Consider the following 18,218-nt stretch of genomic DNA (forward strand, 5'->3'; position numbering starts at 1 on the left):
CCCATACCCCTTTGAGGAATGCATGAATATTAGCTTGACGACCTAAGTTGGTGTGATTCATCAAGCTCCTTCTCATGTCAAGCATGGAATCTTCTAGACCTCAGGAATTCAGATCCCGCATATCCTTTCTAGCAAATCTGTCATCACGGTCATTGGTCTGGCCTGTGTAAGCCTGGACAGACGGCCTTTGTCCTGGGCCACACTGAGAGAGGAGACTGTACCCTGCCTCTGAGGGCCTCGCTGCCCCAGTTCACCCCTAATACATCCCTTTTAGTCTTCACCCGTCATTAAGGCAGCACGTATCAGTCTTCAAAGCTCAGGCTTATCTGTATATTAATTGGTGAGTTTTATTCAAAGTTATGCAAATATCCTACAACTGTGCAGTTTTGAAAATTGAACATAATTGTTTTAAATTGAACCCACAAAGGTCCTGAAACACTGCAGGACAAATACAACCGTAATTAGTAAAAGTCATACGGATATGTTCAGTACTGTGGGTCAATATGTAATTTAGCTATTGGTAAATTTGTTTTAGCCAGGGGTAAGCAACCCAGATCCTGGAGTGCCGGTATCCAGCAGGTTTTCTGTCCTACCTGATGAGTCATTATCCGCCTAAGATCAGGGGTGGCTCATCAGAGACCAGGTAGGATGGAAAACCTGCTGGATACTGACACTCCAGGATCAGGGCTGCCTGCCCCTGGTTTAAGCAGTAAAATGAGTGTAAAATGAGAGCTGAAGGCAAATGGAGGGAATGAGTAAGAGAGGCAGATGGTGGAGCGTCCAGATCTATGGTGCTTACTGCTCTGGCCCAACAAGAGCATTTTACATCCTCCACCAACAACATACTGGCTTATAAACTATATCTGTTGTGGTCTAGCAGACGCATCTTAGCATTTTACCAGTATCAATGAGAAGTGTCTGGAAAAATCTGATGACAAGTGTGTGGCTTAAAATAGGCATATAATATAACTCAACCTGCATCATAGGCGATATTACCGCGGATGCTGTAGGAGCAACTGTAACGTAAACATATCGTGATATGGCAGCCTGCATCGGTTGTGTGCTGAGTTTGCTTTTGTTTGTCATGACAGCTTGTTGAATTTGTGATGGTTGTGGTGTATTGGCTAGTTCACTACTTAAGGTGTCTGTTGTTTCAGCTACATGACCATTGTAATAATAGGTTTAAGGATTTGTGTTTGGTTGATGCACTGTGTAGAAGTTCCCTCAGTCCCTCAGTTGGCGTTGCCTGTAAAGAATGATTGATTGGTCCTCAGTCACAACCCCCAGGAAGACAAACTTGGATTTGCCTATGACTTACTTCCATGTTATTGAAGTCTCATGGTATGAAAGCCTTTTACAGAATATTAAGCATTTTTAAGACCTCGAGTTGACCAGTATAATTGGGACTTTGTACCCATCTGTCACATGACACCCCCATTCCAGGTGCGGGACGGCCTGAGTGAGACTGACGCTCTAATTGGCAAATACTGTGGCTCTATCCTGCCTGCCCCCATCACCTCCCACTCCAATGGGCTTTGGCTTCGCTTCAAATCTGACGAATCCGTGAGCCGAGCTGGATTCCGGGCCGTCTACGAAGTTGGTGAGAGTGTGCAAATTCCCGACATCCGTGGCGTGGGGCTTGTTAGTTTGGGCGAGCGGACAGTGTGTTACTCAAAGAGGTGTCTGTTTCCTGTGGGAACTCAGACATGTAAGCCTAATCTACGACTTCCACTTTAAACATGCCAAGCCAAGGTTTCTTCCTACTAGGGACTTTTGCTTTGCTGCTGTTGCCTCTGGCTTGCTCACTGGGGGCTTTGGACAGGGATAATGTAAATGACTATTTTAGAGTCTGTTGCATAAGTTTCCAGGCTTATGCATTTGGTTGCAATCACTGCTACTTTTTATATGTTATATGTTTATATTTTATATCTTTAACACACACACACACACACACACACACACACACACATATATATACATTTAACTAATTAATCCACTAATTGTCACATCTAGAGTTATAACTTGCATGTGTAGTTTAAGGCATTTGTATTGTGAGGTTATTACTGATTTTGTGTTTTGCTCTTTATTTTTAATGTACTTACAATTTACCATAAGGAACTTTATAAAAAAAAAAAAGCACTGAAAATATGCATAAATATATACATCTGATTGGGTGTATACAATCATGTGATCATTTGCCCTTGGCTCCTCCCCTCAGCCTGTGGCGGGGTTCTTTCGGGTTCGGGACAGATCCGCACTCCCTACCACCCCAACTCATACCCACATGACAAAACATGCGAATGGGTGATCAACCAGCCACAGGGGTCTGTGGTCACGCTCACCTTCCTCGCCTTTGATGTGGAGGGCAACTCCGAGTGCCTCTTTGACTATGTGGAGGTAACTGTACATTCCCCCTTCCATTTCCTCACCCCCCTCTTCAGACCCCTGGGAACAGTGTTGTATACAGGGGCAAAGCCACAGCAAACCCCCCCCCCCAACCCGCATATGAATTATCCCTTCTTGTGTCCTCCTCCCAAAAAAGAATCCTAGAATTACTCCTGTGCAAATGATCCAGCATGTAACACAGTTAGTTAAGAGTTGATTAAAAAAGATGGATGGATGGATGGATGAATGGATGAGCAAAAAAAATAAAAATGTACTATGTAAAATATATGGAATTGCTTACTAGGTTTGGTAGAGGAATCTGGTGTAAACATCATTTTAGGTTAAATTTGACAGATGGTAAAGTTAGACTGAATGGCCTGTTTTTGTAAGGTAATGTTTATATTTTCTGATGTCCATAGGTTAGAGATGGGCCAACATCAAGCTCTACCCTGATTGGAAAGTACTGCGGCTCTCAGATGCCCCCCATGCTTCAGTCTACCCAGAGGTCCATGTATGTCCGCTTCCACACGGACGCGTCGGTCAGCAACCTCGGCTTCCTCGCCGAGTATGGCGCTGCCCAGGAAGGTAATTATCTGTTTGACGTGGCGCCATAACTAACAGATATGTGTTGTCCGGCATGTGTATTACTGATAGTATATCTACTTCAGTACTCTGTCCCTGTTACTTGTCCCCTAGGCTGTGGTGACACTCTGAACGAGCCCTCGGGAACGATCACCAGTCCCGGACATCCAACTGAGTACCCCCATGGGGCGAATTGCACCTGGTACATCTCAGTCGCTCCTGGCAACATCATCCGACTCACTTTCACGTCCTTCAACCTGGAGTTCCATCAAGAGTGCATGTATGACTACGTGGAGGTGTACGATAATGGCACTGTGGAGACTGGGAACAAACTCGGCAGGTGACCACTCTCTGTTGTCATGACGATGATGCAATATTTATAGGTTATGTCCGCATTGGTTTTGGGTAGCAATCAACCTATCCAAAACCAAGGTGACTGATTGAAACTTTGACATAAAGGATGAGAAACTCTGAATAATCCGTTCAATTTGCTGTAAATTAGGATTCTGATGGTTAAGCTTCAGCACATCTAACACGGGAACTTCCTCTACATCTCTGACTGGCAGGTACTGTGGCCGCTCTGTCCCACCCTCGCTGACCAGCACAGACAACCTGTTAACCATCCTCTTCGTCTCGGACGTGAGCTTAGCTACTGAGGGCTTTTCAGCTGACTACGTGGCCATCAACGCCTCCATGGGTACAGTTTGTTTGGAGATGGTGTCAGCATCCAAGAACCATCAGATTTTTTTCTAGCTATACTTGTGTAGCACTGTTGGCTCATGTCTATGGCAATCGGGGTTTGAATCCCACCCCTTGATCAGTTGGCATGTTCTCCTTGTATATTTCTCAACAACAAGAATGCAAAGATCATACTTGTGGTTCTGGCAAGAGCGTTCTTGCTAACTTGCCTCCCAACAATGAACTTGGGGTGTAATGAATCATGGGATTGGTCTTGCTTTGTGAGGATGGAACCGGCGTACCCTTGATATTTCATACAGACCAAGAACAGCATTGAGGGATTTTTACTGTCCTCTGTACTTCTGTTCTTAGTATTACTAATACTTAGTATTCTTAGTATTAGAACTGGTCTTCAGCATTGGAAGATGAAATAAAACAAGTCTAGGAGAACACAAGTAGGGTCAAGCATGCATATTGAGAAACAGCCCTAGCTTGTGTGGGGTTCCGCCTCTCATCTGAATACATGCAATTGTTTTAGGAAATTGGAACGAATGGAACAATAATCAATTGAATGATTCTGATAATTATGTGTAAAATGCAAATCACACGCTCCTTGTAATGTCATCACAGACTGCAGTGAGGTCTTCACATCCCCCACGGGGGTGCTGAGCTCCCCGAACTACCCCAACTACTACCCCATCAGCCGGGACTGCATTTACAAGATCATTGTTGAGGTCAACATGCAGATCATACTGAACTTCACTGACTTCGAGCTTGAGGGCTCCCCCCCCTCCTGCGCTTTTGACTATGTGGAGATCAGGTAGGAATTACTATCTTTATACGTGGAAAAGGTTATAAGAACGTAACAAGTATTAAGCTTCTTTGTAACACAAACATCTTTGGGTAACCCGACAACAGCAATTAAAAGCTTTGCCTCTTTAGCGCCATCTGTCTGGATATCCTGGTAATATACCCAACATATTACACATTTCTGTGTCGTTGCCATTGGTTTTCTCATGTTTCGATAGCAGTGGGGATTCTAATGATACGCTCCCCCTTTATCTTCTTGCAGAGATGGTGGCTACGAGACCTCCCCACTAATTGGCAAATTTTGTGGGTCTCAGGCGCCCCAGATCCTGGTCTCCCATAGCAACAGGCTGTGGATCAGGTTCCATTCGGACTACATTGCTACCTTCAGGGGATTCACAGCGCACTGGGATGGCACACAGACCGGTGCGTGTGTGTAAACTGTCAAAGGCACTGTGTGAATCATGGGTTCGATTGTATCAGCCTTTTGCTAGTCAGTCTTGCCCAGGGTCATTCAACCTCTGCAATCTTGTCTGTTGGCTTTTCAGGCTGCGGGGGCACGCTGAGCACCAGCACAGGCAGTTTCTCTTCCCCGAACTACCCCCTGCCCTACCACCCCAATGCTGAGTGCTACTGGCACATCAAAGTCAGTGGGGGGAGCCGTATTCGTCTGGAGTTCGTGGACTTCCACCTGGAGTCCAGTTCCAGCTGCCAGTTTGACTACCTGGCTGTGAGTTCTGAGTCACTACCTCACTGCTCATGTCTCTGACGTGAATATAAATAAGTGACGGGCTGATATGTCGCCCTCTTGAGGTGTACGATGGGAACAGCACCAGTGCCCCTGCCCTGGCCCAGCTTTGTGGATCCACGCTGCCCACCCCCATCAACTCCAGCTATGAGCACCTGTTCGTCAAGCTACGGACTGACCAAAGCATCGGCGCTGGGGGCTTCGTGGCTTCTTATACATACTGTGAGTAGCCCCCCAGGCCAGCCTAGGGCCTCACGTAAACCAAATGAGTATTCCTCTACTGCTTCTGTCCGTCAGTCATTCTTGTTACCACAGTCAACATCATGGTGTTGACTGCCTCTAGTTAGACCAAATGATAGGATAAATTGTAGAATACTCCTTTGGCTTGGCTAGAGACAATAGGCTGTAGAATACTCTATAATACTGGCCAGCCCAAAACAGTATTCCTTACTCTACTGCCTCTGTTTATCTAACCATCCATCCATATTCAAACCACTTACCTTGGTTGGGTCACACTGTTTATTGCCCCTAGTTAAAGCAGATTTCTACAATCTGTCACCTCACCCGAGAGAATTTGTGCTCTTATACTACTGCGTCAGGTCACACACAATAACCACTCCTGAAATGTTTTGATTCGACAGATTTATTACCCTGATATACTTAGTCTCACACATCCAGTCAGTCTTGATATATGCTGTTAACAACCATCCCCCAGCTCTTCCTCCTTGGCTAACATACCGCTATTCAGTCATCAAGGATCTGTTCCTTCTCCCATGACCTCTGAACCTTTATCCTGCATCAAATCCTCCCCTGTGGGAACAGCATCGAGGAAAGACTATTTAAGTACATTTTTACTTGTATATATCACTGAAGAATAGAGACTCAGCTGCATCAGGAAATGGGGTGATGTGTGGCTCAGTGTGTTATGCTGTAGTGTTTGTAATTGGAAGGTTGCAGTTCAAATCCCTGGATTGGTGATTTCATTGTTGGGTTCCTGAGCAAGACTGCGTGAGTTTTGAATCCCTTTGAGTCTGGTTCCTCCAAAAATCCCTTCCTTCTAGGACAGTAGTTCTCAAACTTGATCCTCGGGCCCCACTGCCCTGCTTGTTTTCCTGCTATCCCTGCCCCACACACAAGTCCCAGCTGTCCTTCAGCTTCTGATTGACTGAGCACACCTGATCCAGGTAATCAGCAGTGTGTAGGGCAGGGATAGCTGGAAAACAAGCAGGGCAGTGTGTCCTGAGGACCGAGTTTGAGAACCAGAACCACTGGTCTAAGGCGTTTTTCCTTGCCACTTACTAGGGGCTTTGGACGGGGATAATGTAAAGCGCTTTGAGACAATGTAATCTTGTGAAAATGCACTATACAAATAAAGTTGAATTGAAATTGAATTGATACTTATATTTGATAAGAAAGCTTGAGTTTGGTCAGTGGCAGTCTCATCTCAAAAACAACAAAAACTTGAAAACTGGGAAATTTGAGCTTTGGAAACTTGCTCTTCAATGGCTCCAGGAATCGATTGACCCTGCTTTCCGTATCATATGTCGCTTTGGTTAGACGTATATGCTAGATAAATCAAACGTACTCTGTGATATTGCAGATTGTCATGGGATAGTCATAGCCAATAAGAGCAGAGGAGTCCTGGAAAGCCCTGACTACCCCAACACCTACCCCCACCTGGCCCACTGCAGCTGGACCATCCAGACCACCATGGGCAACACCATCAACTACACCTTCACGGCCTTCGACCTGGAGAGCACCTCCAGCTCCTGTGTCTTCGACTACATAAAGGTGAGATGGCTGTGAGATTGGTGGGGGCCGAGAGATCGGCCTGAATAACTGAGTAACACCGGCTGCGTTGCACTGCCATCGCAAGCCCCATGTTTCTACGCCGAGTTTACCTTTGGGAATGGCCATCAATAACAGAATGCTTGATTTCAGTTCATTCTAACTTTTATTTATATTTAGTTTAGAAAAAACTAAAAAGTGTTTGCTCAATCGTAGGGGAGTTAAGGAACATGCACTGATGAGTGTGTTGCTGCCCCCATCACATGACAAACCACCTCAGGGGTGAGATCCTGAGTGCAGCCATGTGGTGGGTGATGCCTCAGCACCACACCAGGCCGAATGGACCAATCTTAGTAGAAATAACAATAATAATAATGGATGACTAACATTCATTTCCTGCCAAAGGATGCCTTGGGACCTTGGACACATCCTGACCTGTGACAAACTTCTGACAATACACAAAGGATCCTCTTAGCCAGCTAGTGCAAAAATCAGTCAGCCAACATCCTCCAGAAATGTTCCCTCTTTTTTATCCTTTTATAAATGACGTATGTTGTTTTTGGGGTTTTTAATGGGACTGCAAGATATAAACCTTTCAGACTCTGTCTTTTTTTTATAACATCAGAATCATGTGTATAAAACTAATGCTAAAAGCATTGCTATGATGTCACCCTTCCTTTGGTCAGTGTTGGATGAAGTTTTTGGATTCAAAGTTTACAGCCTGGCCTTTGATAGCTTTGTAGACTTAATACTTTAAAAGCCATTAAGAGCAGAGGGACCAGAAGCAAAGTTCATAGGAGACCAGAGGAAAAAACATCCAGCCAGAGTGAGTAGATTGGTGGGGGAGGGGGTAGATGATGTCATGTGTATTTGGGTAGTCATGGTTACAAGCAAAGCAGGAACTGATCCCTCCTATTTCTGACTGTCTCACTGAGGCCCCTTTAGTCCTATTAGGAGACATACCATATAGGGAAAGTTCAAAAATTTCACTCAGCAGGTTTGATTACATCCTGCTTTACACTGAAACCTTATCAAATCCATAGGTTTTTCTTTTGCTGATAAATGAATTGCTGTTTTCCCCCAGCTATATGATGGTCCAAATGAGCAGGCACCTCTGATTGGTGCATTCTGCGGGGACACACCCCCTGCCCCCCACACCACCACCAGCACTAGCTTGCACGTCGTTTTCCGCTCCGATTTCTCCATCGCCCACGGAGGCTTCCGGATGCTCTGGTATCAGAACGGTGAGATGACCTTTGCCTTTTCCTCTGCAGCGCAAACCACTCCTACTTTAATCACATTAGCCTCTTAAAGTCTTAATTAGGCTGTTAATTATCTTCTTAATTAGACTTAAGAAATTACAAACGAGAGGAGGCCATTCAGCCCATCAAGCTCATTTTGGGAGAACTTAACTAATAGCTCAGAGTTGTTAAAATCTTATCTAGCTCTGATGTAAAGGAACCCAGGGTTTTAGCTTGTGCTACACTAACAGGAAGACTATTCCATACTATAACTATGCTCTGTGTAAAGAAGTGCTTCCTCAAATCCAGTTTAAAATGTTCTCCCGCTAATTTCCACCTATGGCCATGGGTTCTTGTATTTGAACTTATTACCACTTACGTCTAGCCTACCACACTTTATCACTCAGAACCTCGTTCCAAATGTGTGCAGGCACTGAAAGCGATGGACATCAAAGTTGGCTGCATTTTTTCAAATCACTTTTCAGCCTTTTTCACCTTGCTCTGGTGCCCCTATGCTAGTCATAGGAGCTGGTGAGTCAGCCATGGACTCTGCTCTGTACATAAAGAGCTTGCTGTTTCAGCTGGCCAGAGATCCCACTGAAACCCTCCAGCATCTCGTGTGACACAGATGGAATGAGATGCCGAGGGTGCCGCCCACTTTGACACCATGCTCGGTTGAAAACAGGAGTCCATGAGTCATGCAGACTTTTACGACCCCCGTGGGCTGGTTGCAGATGTTCCAGCTGCTGGCAGGAATGCCAGCCTCTCGCACTCAAAAGCCCATCCTCTCCCACACTCTGCCTCTCTTAATAAACTGAAACTTTTGCCATAAAAAACAAACTGGATTTTGCCATAATTCTGTTTGTTGCCTGTAGCACCAAGGCAACCAGCATAAACAGTAGAAGGTCATCCTGGGTGGACGGGTAGTCGGGGAAAGGGGTTTGGAAATTATTCCAGAATATTCCTGTACCTTGTGTATTAACAGAGGCTTCCTAAGCATATTCCTATCAGAATGCTGTATGTGTCAGATTATCGAGTCTTGTTGAACCTGGGAAATGGGAATGGGGGGAGAAGGCTTGATTACAGTTTGGTTGTATATTAGGAGGTTGGACTTGTTGGTTTAAGAGTTCAGGGCCTGTGAAGATGATTAAGTTTTGCAGAGACTCTTCGATCATCTTTGTGCGAGTCCAAACCTACTTCCTGTGTACCAGGTCATTCTGCACTCAGCACCCCTGCAGTCACAGAAGGAAACATGCGCCAGCCACTGTCCAGGCCCCTTACCGGGCAAGAATGAAACCCTAAATTTAATATGATTTATTATCATTTGACGATTTGCATGACGGGGGCGGCATGGTGGTGCAGTGGTTAGCACTGTCGCCTCACACCTCTGGGACCCGGGTTCGAGTCTCCGCCTGGGTCACATGTGTGCGGAGTTTGCATGTTCTCCCCGTGTCGTCGTGGGGTTTCCTCCGGGTACTCCGGTTTCCCCCCACAGTCCAAAAACATGCTGAGGCTAATTGGAGTTGCTGAATTGCCCGTAGGTGTGCATGTGTGAGTGAATGGAGTGTGAGTGTGCCCTGCGATGGGCTGGCCCCCCATCCTGGGTTGTTCCCAGCCTCGTGCCCATTGATTCCGGGATAGGCTCCGGACCCCCCGCGACCCAATAGGATAAGCGATTTGGAAAATGGATGGATGGATGGATTTGCATGACTTGATTAGCTCACACGCAACGATAGGAAACACACATTAACCCAGGTATTTTGGTCTGAATATTTCATCCAACTGAATAATGTGATTCAGGCTTATCTTTTGTAAAAGTTTCATATTGTTAAACACTCTGGAGTCCCTGGCTATTGATTCCTGCTTTTCAGTTTGAAATTCTTGTCTCCTTTGTGGACTGTGCTGGCCACTAGTGGCACAGATCAGGGTCCCCGGGGGGGCAGAGCCCAAGTACTTACACACTGGATGCCTGCACTGTGTCGTCATGGTGATCCCAATTCAGCCTTTCAAGGCCCCAGTGAATACGCCTCTGTGTGTGTGTGTGTGTGTGTGTGTGTGTGTGTGTGTGAATGGCTGGATGAAATTTGTGAGATTCAAGGTTTCTTTTCTCATACAGAGAGGTTACGTCATACTTCTCAATCTCACAGGAAATGGATTCCCACCCCCGGCTTGCAGCTGGCTGACTGCATGTCAGAGAATTCCCCCCTTAGAGAGGGGTGCGGCCCTGGGAGAAAGAATTTTTTTTTTTTGGGGGGGGGGGGGGGGTTCTGGGGAGCACTACAGAAAAACAAGGCAATTGTGCCTTATGAGTGGCAGCAGGGGCGCTGGCAGAGATTTCGGGTCCCATGTCATATTGGGCAACCAACCCAGACTGATCCAGTTTTTCCCATTCATGTGCCCAAGGAATTGCCCTTTACAGCAGCCCTGAGTATCAGCATGTGTTTTTGGCACAGTGTCACTGTGGCAGTGAGGATATTCAGCAATCTCATCCCAAGGAGATCATTGTCGCTAACCTGAAGTTTATGTATAAAGGCATTTTTCTAAGGCTAAAGGGTTGTCATGGTTCCATCTGTCACTGTGTGTGTGTGTGTGTGTGTGGATTATGTTTATATTACATTAGATAGATAGATAGATAGATAGATAGATAGATAGATAGATAGATAGATAGATAGATAGATAGATAGATAGATAGATAGATAGATAGATAGATAGATAGATAGATAGATAGATATGAATTTTATAAGACTTTGGGCCAGACTTTTGACAGCTTTTTTAACAGTGAAGCACGTGCTCTTTTGTATTCACTCTATGTGGCCCCCCCAAAGGCTGTGGTGGGGACCTGCATGGACCCAGCGGATCCTTCACCAGCCCCGGCTACCCCAACAAGTACCCAGAAAACCGCGAATGCATCTGGTACCTCCAGACGGCCCCGGGCAGCAGCGTGCAGATAACCATCCATGAGTTTGATGTGGAGCAACACCCAGACTGTAGCTACGACCTGCTGGAGGTCAGTCTCCCTATATCATGTCTCTCTTACTTATGACGGGGTCCATGGGCACATCTCTTTTGCATCCCACATTAAAAAAATCCTAGAATTGCCTTTGCTCCGCCCTCCGCAAATCTTACAGTCTGTAGGATGGATTTTAGGTCACGTGATTTTCATCATGACCTTCGGGGTTGGGAGCATGTCCCCATCTTTGTTCTGTCAGGCAGAGTTAGCAGTTTGTGTTTCGCCTGAGTAAATGACACCCCAGCGGAAAGAAAGCAGCCAGGTGAGGCAGATGTAGTAGTTTGTACCATGAAATCGAATTTACGCCATTTTCTTACTGATAAACGTGTATCGGTAGGTTAACACTAAGGAGGTTTGTAATTATATATTTGTGGGGACTCTCCATTCATCTATATGGGGAAAACTCTAATCCCAACATGACGACCCTAACCCTAACCCTAACCCTACCCTATCCCTTGTTCCCGAGTGCCAGAGTTCATTGCTTGTGTATAAACCTGCATAAGTGAATATCTGATAGTAGCATCTGTAAGGATCAGGGTGGAAATGCCATTCTGATTGCTCTGCATGTGCAGATGGTGGCCTGCTCCTTGTCCTTTGTGTGTGTGGGGGGGGGATATGTCTATATTACAATGTTGGGGATTAAATGTCCCCACAATGTGATAAAAACCTGTTATACTGACCTTGTAAGGACCATTTTTTTGGTCCCCTCAAGGGGAAGTTTTATAAAACTGTGACTGCAATCAAAAAACTAAAAATGCCAAAAGTCTGGTATTTTGTTGTGGTACTTATGGTTAGGGCTGGGTGCAGGTTAAGGTTGTCATAGTTGGGATTGAGGTTTTTACTGGAGAAATGAATGAACAGTCCTCACATAGATATGAATACAAACGTGTGTGTGTGTGTGTGTGGTGGGGGAGATGGGTGGAGCTGTAGGAGACCCCCTGTCCAGCCCGCCACATGCCTCAGGATCAGAGTATGCATTGTTGCATGCGTGCGCACAGCTCATGTCGCAGGAATGCTGACTTCCACAGGAAAGTCACCAGGATCACTGAGGCAGAATGAGCCCCATTTGCTCAAAGCCGGAGCTTTGCACCTAACACTCATGCTCCTTGTTCTGAGGACCCAAGTAATCTCTCCATCCTGAGAAATAACTCCTAACCCCACTGCGGAAGAACTTTACAACACATTAGGATTGATTATATCCAGGCATTTTCGCTTGGCTTGAGCCCCCCACCCCATCCCATGTGCAGGGCCTTTTCCACGTCTAAAGGCTGGTTTCTCATTCTTGTGTTGGGTATCACAACCACTTTGTTATGACTGGGAGTTGCTCAGTTATGTAACTATCATTATCCTTACCCCTGATTTAATGTCTATGAGTGCCGATCCAATATAAACAGGATTCTCACCTTACTTGACCCCCCCACCACAGGTATATGGCGGCCCCGACCTGACCTCCCCCCGGCTGGCCCAGCTGTGCACTACGCGTCCGCCCAGCAATCCTCTGCGCGTGTCCAGCACAGGGAACATGGTCACCGTCCGCTTCAAGTCCGACGCCTACGTCAGTGGCCACGGCTTCAATGCCAGCTGGCAGGAGGTGCCGGGAGGTGAGCTCTGGGGCCACGCCCACTCCAAAACCACAGCCTAAACTAGAAGCCACACCCACTAGAAAACCATATCCTCCAAAATGGACATAATTATTGTGCAGACTTCTTGTTGAAAAAGTTATTTTAAGATATAATTCATGTATGTTCCAAAAAAATAGATTTTAAAAATCTTTTGTGTGTTATCACTCTTGTCTTTAGGTTGCGGTGGTATATTTAATGCCCCCAGTGGTGAAATTCACTCCCCCAATTTCCCCAATAACTACCCCAACAATGTGGACTGTTCTTGGGTGATTAGTGTGGACCAGGGCCACCGCGTGCTCCTCAACTTCACCGTGCTGGAGGTGGAGTCACACTCCTCCTGCGAATGGGACTACGTAGCTGTGAGTTCGCTCCTATAGTGCCATCTGTTGGTGTGGAGGACAAAATGCAAAAGACTGAACAACTCACTATATAACTACGTAGCTGAATGAGTGACAGTCTGTTGGATGTCTAGAGTCAGGATTATCTTCATCTGAAAAGGGTTCTAACCCATCCACGCTTTCACTGCCCCCCCCCCCCCCCCCAGGTCTATGATGGCCCCAGCACATCAGCACCACTCCTCGCGCATGTCTGCGGAATGACCCCACCTGCCCCCATCACCTCCACCCAGAACACCATCTACGTCCACTTCCGCTCTGACTTGAGCCTGCAGCACAAAGGCTTCAGTGCCCGGTTCTCTGAGGGTGGGTGCTGTACCATGGACCTGGTATAGGGTCCTGTCCAATGAGGCATTAGTGTGACAGAGCTTTGGAGATAATACAGCATCTTATCAAAAACTTACGGGTTTTTTCATGCACCATTTATTACATCAGTACTAACTTTGTGGTCTTTATATTCAACAAGAGGTGCTTATTTTCAAGTTCAGGTCTTTAAAGCTGTTTGTGTGACGCCTTATATGATTCTGGGACCTTCTGCTGTACCTTTTGAGCAGCTTATTCTTTCTTTTGACCTGACCTTAATTGCCATTTATACACTTCTGGTCACACATAAACAAAGCAACAATGATCTTCAAAAGCAAAGTAAGAATTATTAAGACTAAAATTTGGTTCTTTCTTCTGTTTACAAAAAAGTATGCACACAATTTGTAATTCTTTGTATTTAAACATTCCTAAAGCTTTAGGGGTAGATATTTAAACAGGATTGAATAGTGTCGCCAAAAGCCAAGGTATTTTGAGTACCTGATTTCCTGAGTACAGGTCTGAGTTAAAACCATTAAGCAGTGACTGATGGCTTCCTGTCCATTTACTGACGGTCCCTCTCGTTGCAGCGTGCGGGGCAACCATCATCAGTGATGACGTGGGTGGGGCTATCGCTTCCCCAGGGTACCCCTTCTACTATCCAGCCAATCAGAACTGCAGCTGGATCATCAAGGCTATGGAACCATGTGCGTAACCATGTGAAGCAGAATTCTGCTGTCTTTGTTTACGACCATCCTTCAGAAGATGATTTGGTATTTTTCTAAATTCGGTAATGACATTAAATGTCACTATTTCCCTTTCTCCACATAGTTAACCACGTGACCCTCTCCTTCACCGACCTCAGCATAGAGAACCACTTTGGAAACTGCTCTGCAGACTTTGTGGAAGTCCTGGATGGGGACAACTATGAGGCACCATCCATTGGTATGACCCTACGCCGAAAGATTTAGAACCCTTGAACTTAGAACTGTTTCAGTTTTAAACTAAGACCTCATCTTAGTTTTGCACAGAAGGCATCTTAAATGTGACATCATTTCTGATAAGCATTTGCTGATGCTTTCTCACATATATAGTCTGTTGTTCAGACCCTTCTTCTTGGGTATTCCTTGGTAAACAATCTAGCCAGTAAAATCTAGATTCTACAGGTAACTGCAGGTCCAGTTTCCTCCACACAGGGAGCATGTGTCTCTTCTCCAGACACCCCGAATGACACTGGGTCTTTTCTCACTTGTGCATGACAGGCCGCTACTGTGGATCTGGGGTCCCCAACCCAATCACTTCCTTTGGCAACGCGCTGGTCGTCAAATTCGTCTCTGATATGTACATCACTGATAAAGGGTTCCGGTCCACCTACTCCGCCTCCACCTCTGGTATGATCTCCACCTAACCTACATCTACCAATGTGAGCTCATGTTGTCTATATGCTCAGAGCCTATGAAGCTGCCCCAAAAGATGCAAGGAAGATCTGCTGATGTCCATGACACTTCCTGTCTACTGTAGCAGTTCCACCCACGTATCTTCCATTCACTCATACATCACATGAAGGGTTGCACGTCTATGCAAGAATTCTTCAGGAATATTCTTGATAGAGTTATTAACCCTACCCTTTGCATGCTGATGTAGTAAGTCCAATGATGAAGTACCTGAAATGGCCAACCGAAAACCTTCCCTGGGATGGATCGTGTTACTTAAGATCAAACTGAGCTCTATTGTTAAAACAATGATCGCCTTTGTGAAGTGTAATCTATAAACCCATGGTCTAGAGTGCTATGCAAGTATTTCTGGGCAAGCTGTCTGGCTCTATAACCCTTGTGGCCTACCCAGAAACATCCTTAAATGGGGGAATAGCTACCCATTGTCTGGTGTAGCAATTCTGTATTCAATTACCAATAATTTATATGGGAATTTTTTTAACATTCCCAGACTCAAAAAATAACCTACGATATCATACCAAATAACACATAAAACTTGAAATAACAGTAATATATATAGTAAAAGCTGGAATGATAAGACAAATACACAGCTTATATAAAGTAGAAATAATGTGCAGTGTAGTTTCACTAAATGAAAGGAATCCAAAGAGGATATTGAGATAAAGCACAGATACTGTTAAAACCTATTATAGCTTTATACAGAATGTAGTTCCCAGGGAAGGTGCTTGGTGGCCCCACTATCACTGTTCGAGGCGCATGCTGCCTCTTCTAATGGCTTGCTGCAAAACAAACGCTGAATGCTGTTTTTCGCTATTTTTTTAATAAAAACAAAAATCCTTTTCAGATTTCTTTTGGTTAGTGAAAATAGCAATGTAGGTCTTCCGTAAAAAGTAAAGTGGCGCAAATCGAACTTTCGTAAAGTGGGGGGTACCTGCATATTTCAGTTGAACCTCTGACCTTTCTCCCTCCTGGCCAGGTTGTGGTGGGGACCTCCGTATGGAGTCTGGTGCCTTCAACAGCCCCAACTACCCTGACGCCTACCCCCCCAACGTGGAGTGCGTGTGGACCATCACTAGCTCGCCCGGCAATCGTCTGCAAATGTCCTTCATGTGAGGCCCTGTTCATCAGCATCTGTCCAATTTGAATGAATGAGTCCTGGGACCTGTTTACTGATTGTTTGATATTGTTGGAAATAACGGGATGTTGATGGTTACCCCTTTGCATGAATACTGAGGAATGAGTATGGGCAGTGCATTTGACTTCCAAAAGAGATGAAAATGAGAATCTATTAAGCAAAGTCATCATTTTTGTTCCTTCTCCATGACAACAGCACTTTTCAGCTCCAGGAAAGTGATGGGTGCAACAACGATGTCCTAGAGGTCAGGGAAGGAAACTCAACGGGTGTTTTGGTTGGCCGCTTCTGTGGCTCCTCTCTCCCATCAAACTATACCTCACTTGTGGGACACGTGCTGTGGATCAAGTTCACCTCTGACGCCACTGTCAGTGGAGATGGCTTCCGGGCTGTCTTCACGCACTGTGAGTACTAAGGGCTAACCTTGTGCTGAGTACTCACCTTCTCACAATGAGTAGTGAGCTTCTTACATTGAGTAATGAGAGCTACACTTCTTATGTTGTGAATACCGAACTTCATAAACTGAGTAGTGAGCTTCTTACTGAATAACGAGAGCCAAACTTCTCACACTGTGAATTTTGATTACTGACCGCCTCACAAAGTGTACTGATATCTAAACTAACACTGTAAGTGCCCATATTCTTGTGACGTGAGTATTAGCACTGAACCACTGCTACTATGAGTACTGAGTATAATATTTCTTTATCATTATGAATGCTGTTAAGTCTGTACTGAGTACTGATGAGTATTGCTTTCGATTGCTTCTCAATGAGTAGTATCCCCCACCATAAATATCTCATGTGAAAACTTTTCTAATTACTGCTGCTTCTCTATTGCGCCCACCTAGTGTATGGGAATGAAATCACAGGCACCCAGGGCCAAATCGCCTCTCCGCTGTGGCCCCGGATGTACCCCAACAACGCGGACTACCGCTGGACCGTCACCGTGGATGCCAGCTACTACATCGAGGTCCGCTTCCTGGACATGGACATTGAAGATTTAGGCAACTGCTTCTACGACAAGCTGAAGGTGAGTTGAGTGGACCTCTGAAGATCAGGTAATGGCCCTTCCTGATGAAGTTCAGCAGCAGGACAAAGGATCCTGTTCTGTGCAGATTACAAACATACTGGATGCATAGGCAGTTCCTTTTCTGGAAACTACATGTGAGCTGATGTCACTGCTTTCTTTGCATATTGTCTGTTTCTCAATGACTGCACTCTTCTGAAACACATACCTTTTCCCCATGTTTCCTGGCTCTGAGTGACATTCTTTTATTACTATTTTAAAAGTATGCTGTTTTTACTGGCCAGGATGGCAACCTTCTAACAAACCATTGGTGTCTTTCTCCATCCAGCTTATTTTACTGCCCCGAAAAGGTCTTTAGAAGTTTCCTTGGCAGATGTACAGCACTGTGCAAAAATCCTAAGCAGTCAATGAAGTTTATGTTTAAATGATCTTAATGTTGGTGTAGAACTATGATGCGATGTCTGTCAGAGTGTATTGGCTTAGCCAACACCCATCAAGTTAAGGCTGGGGAGCCCCTAAGGAGAGGTTAGGGAACCAAAGGGGTATTTTTCTAACCATTCAACAATATATCAGCAACTTTTAGGAGAACAGAAGAAATTTCTGAGTTTTTCTTGTGTTACTGTTAATTTGCATATATTTTAATGTTAAATTGTGTTTTTCCTGAGCACGTATGTATTTACTACTCAGACAAACAGCATTAAGCATTTTCTTTGACTACCTAAGACATTTGCACAATATTCAGCTACATTTACACAGACAAACATTATACTGACTGAGTTTAGGTTGAGCACCTCAGTGCAGTACTTTGCATTATTTCAGGTCCTGCTTTTTGACCACTAGAACAAAGGCTAACTGTTCCTCCCAAACCACACATCTATACTTTGTTAAAAGTTTGACCCATAATGCTGAAGTGAATTTACGTTAAGACAGTATTAACGTGATAATTACTGCAGGCCTCCGGCATGTTGTGGAGCTGGTTGTTAGCGGTTAGCGATTAGCCTTCTTCATTGCTTACTTCCTAGTCCCTGTGACTGGGAGTCAAAGGTTAGT

The 18,218-nt window shown here is 45.2% G+C and overlaps 1 protein-coding gene across 1 annotated transcript in view; it reads left to right on the top strand.

Annotated features, from left to right (window-relative positions):
- Positions 1–18,218, top strand: part of cubn (cubilin (intrinsic factor-cobalamin receptor)) — a 52,453-nt gene that overhangs the window by 14,349 nt on the left and 19,886 nt on the right. The window contains exons 18-38 of the mRNA XM_049010520.1: positions 1,444–1,600; positions 2,219–2,397; positions 2,805–2,970; positions 3,082–3,307; positions 3,534–3,664; positions 4,276–4,465; positions 4,718–4,878; positions 5,001–5,182; positions 5,266–5,422; positions 6,801–6,991; positions 8,073–8,232; positions 11,055–11,236; positions 12,666–12,840; positions 13,039–13,220; positions 13,406–13,562; positions 14,147–14,263; positions 14,388–14,501; positions 14,819–14,947; positions 15,987–16,119; positions 16,341–16,546; positions 16,990–17,171. Of these exons, the coding sequence (XP_048866477.1) occupies positions 1,444–1,600; positions 2,219–2,397; positions 2,805–2,970; positions 3,082–3,307; positions 3,534–3,664; positions 4,276–4,465; positions 4,718–4,878; positions 5,001–5,182; positions 5,266–5,422; positions 6,801–6,991; positions 8,073–8,232; positions 11,055–11,236; positions 12,666–12,840; positions 13,039–13,220; positions 13,406–13,562; positions 14,147–14,263; positions 14,388–14,501; positions 14,819–14,947; positions 15,987–16,119; positions 16,341–16,546; positions 16,990–17,171 (3,477 nt within the window). The remainder of the gene's footprint in view (positions 1–1,443; positions 1,601–2,218; positions 2,398–2,804; positions 2,971–3,081; positions 3,308–3,533; positions 3,665–4,275; positions 4,466–4,717; positions 4,879–5,000; positions 5,183–5,265; positions 5,423–6,800; positions 6,992–8,072; positions 8,233–11,054; positions 11,237–12,665; positions 12,841–13,038; positions 13,221–13,405; positions 13,563–14,146; positions 14,264–14,387; positions 14,502–14,818; positions 14,948–15,986; positions 16,120–16,340; positions 16,547–16,989; positions 17,172–18,218) is intronic.

Source organism: Brienomyrus brachyistius, chromosome 4 (genome assembly GCF_023856365.1).
Source record: "Brienomyrus brachyistius isolate T26 chromosome 4, BBRACH_0.4, whole genome shotgun sequence".
Classification (NCBI taxonomy): domain Eukaryota; kingdom Metazoa; phylum Chordata; class Actinopteri; order Osteoglossiformes; family Mormyridae; genus Brienomyrus; species Brienomyrus brachyistius.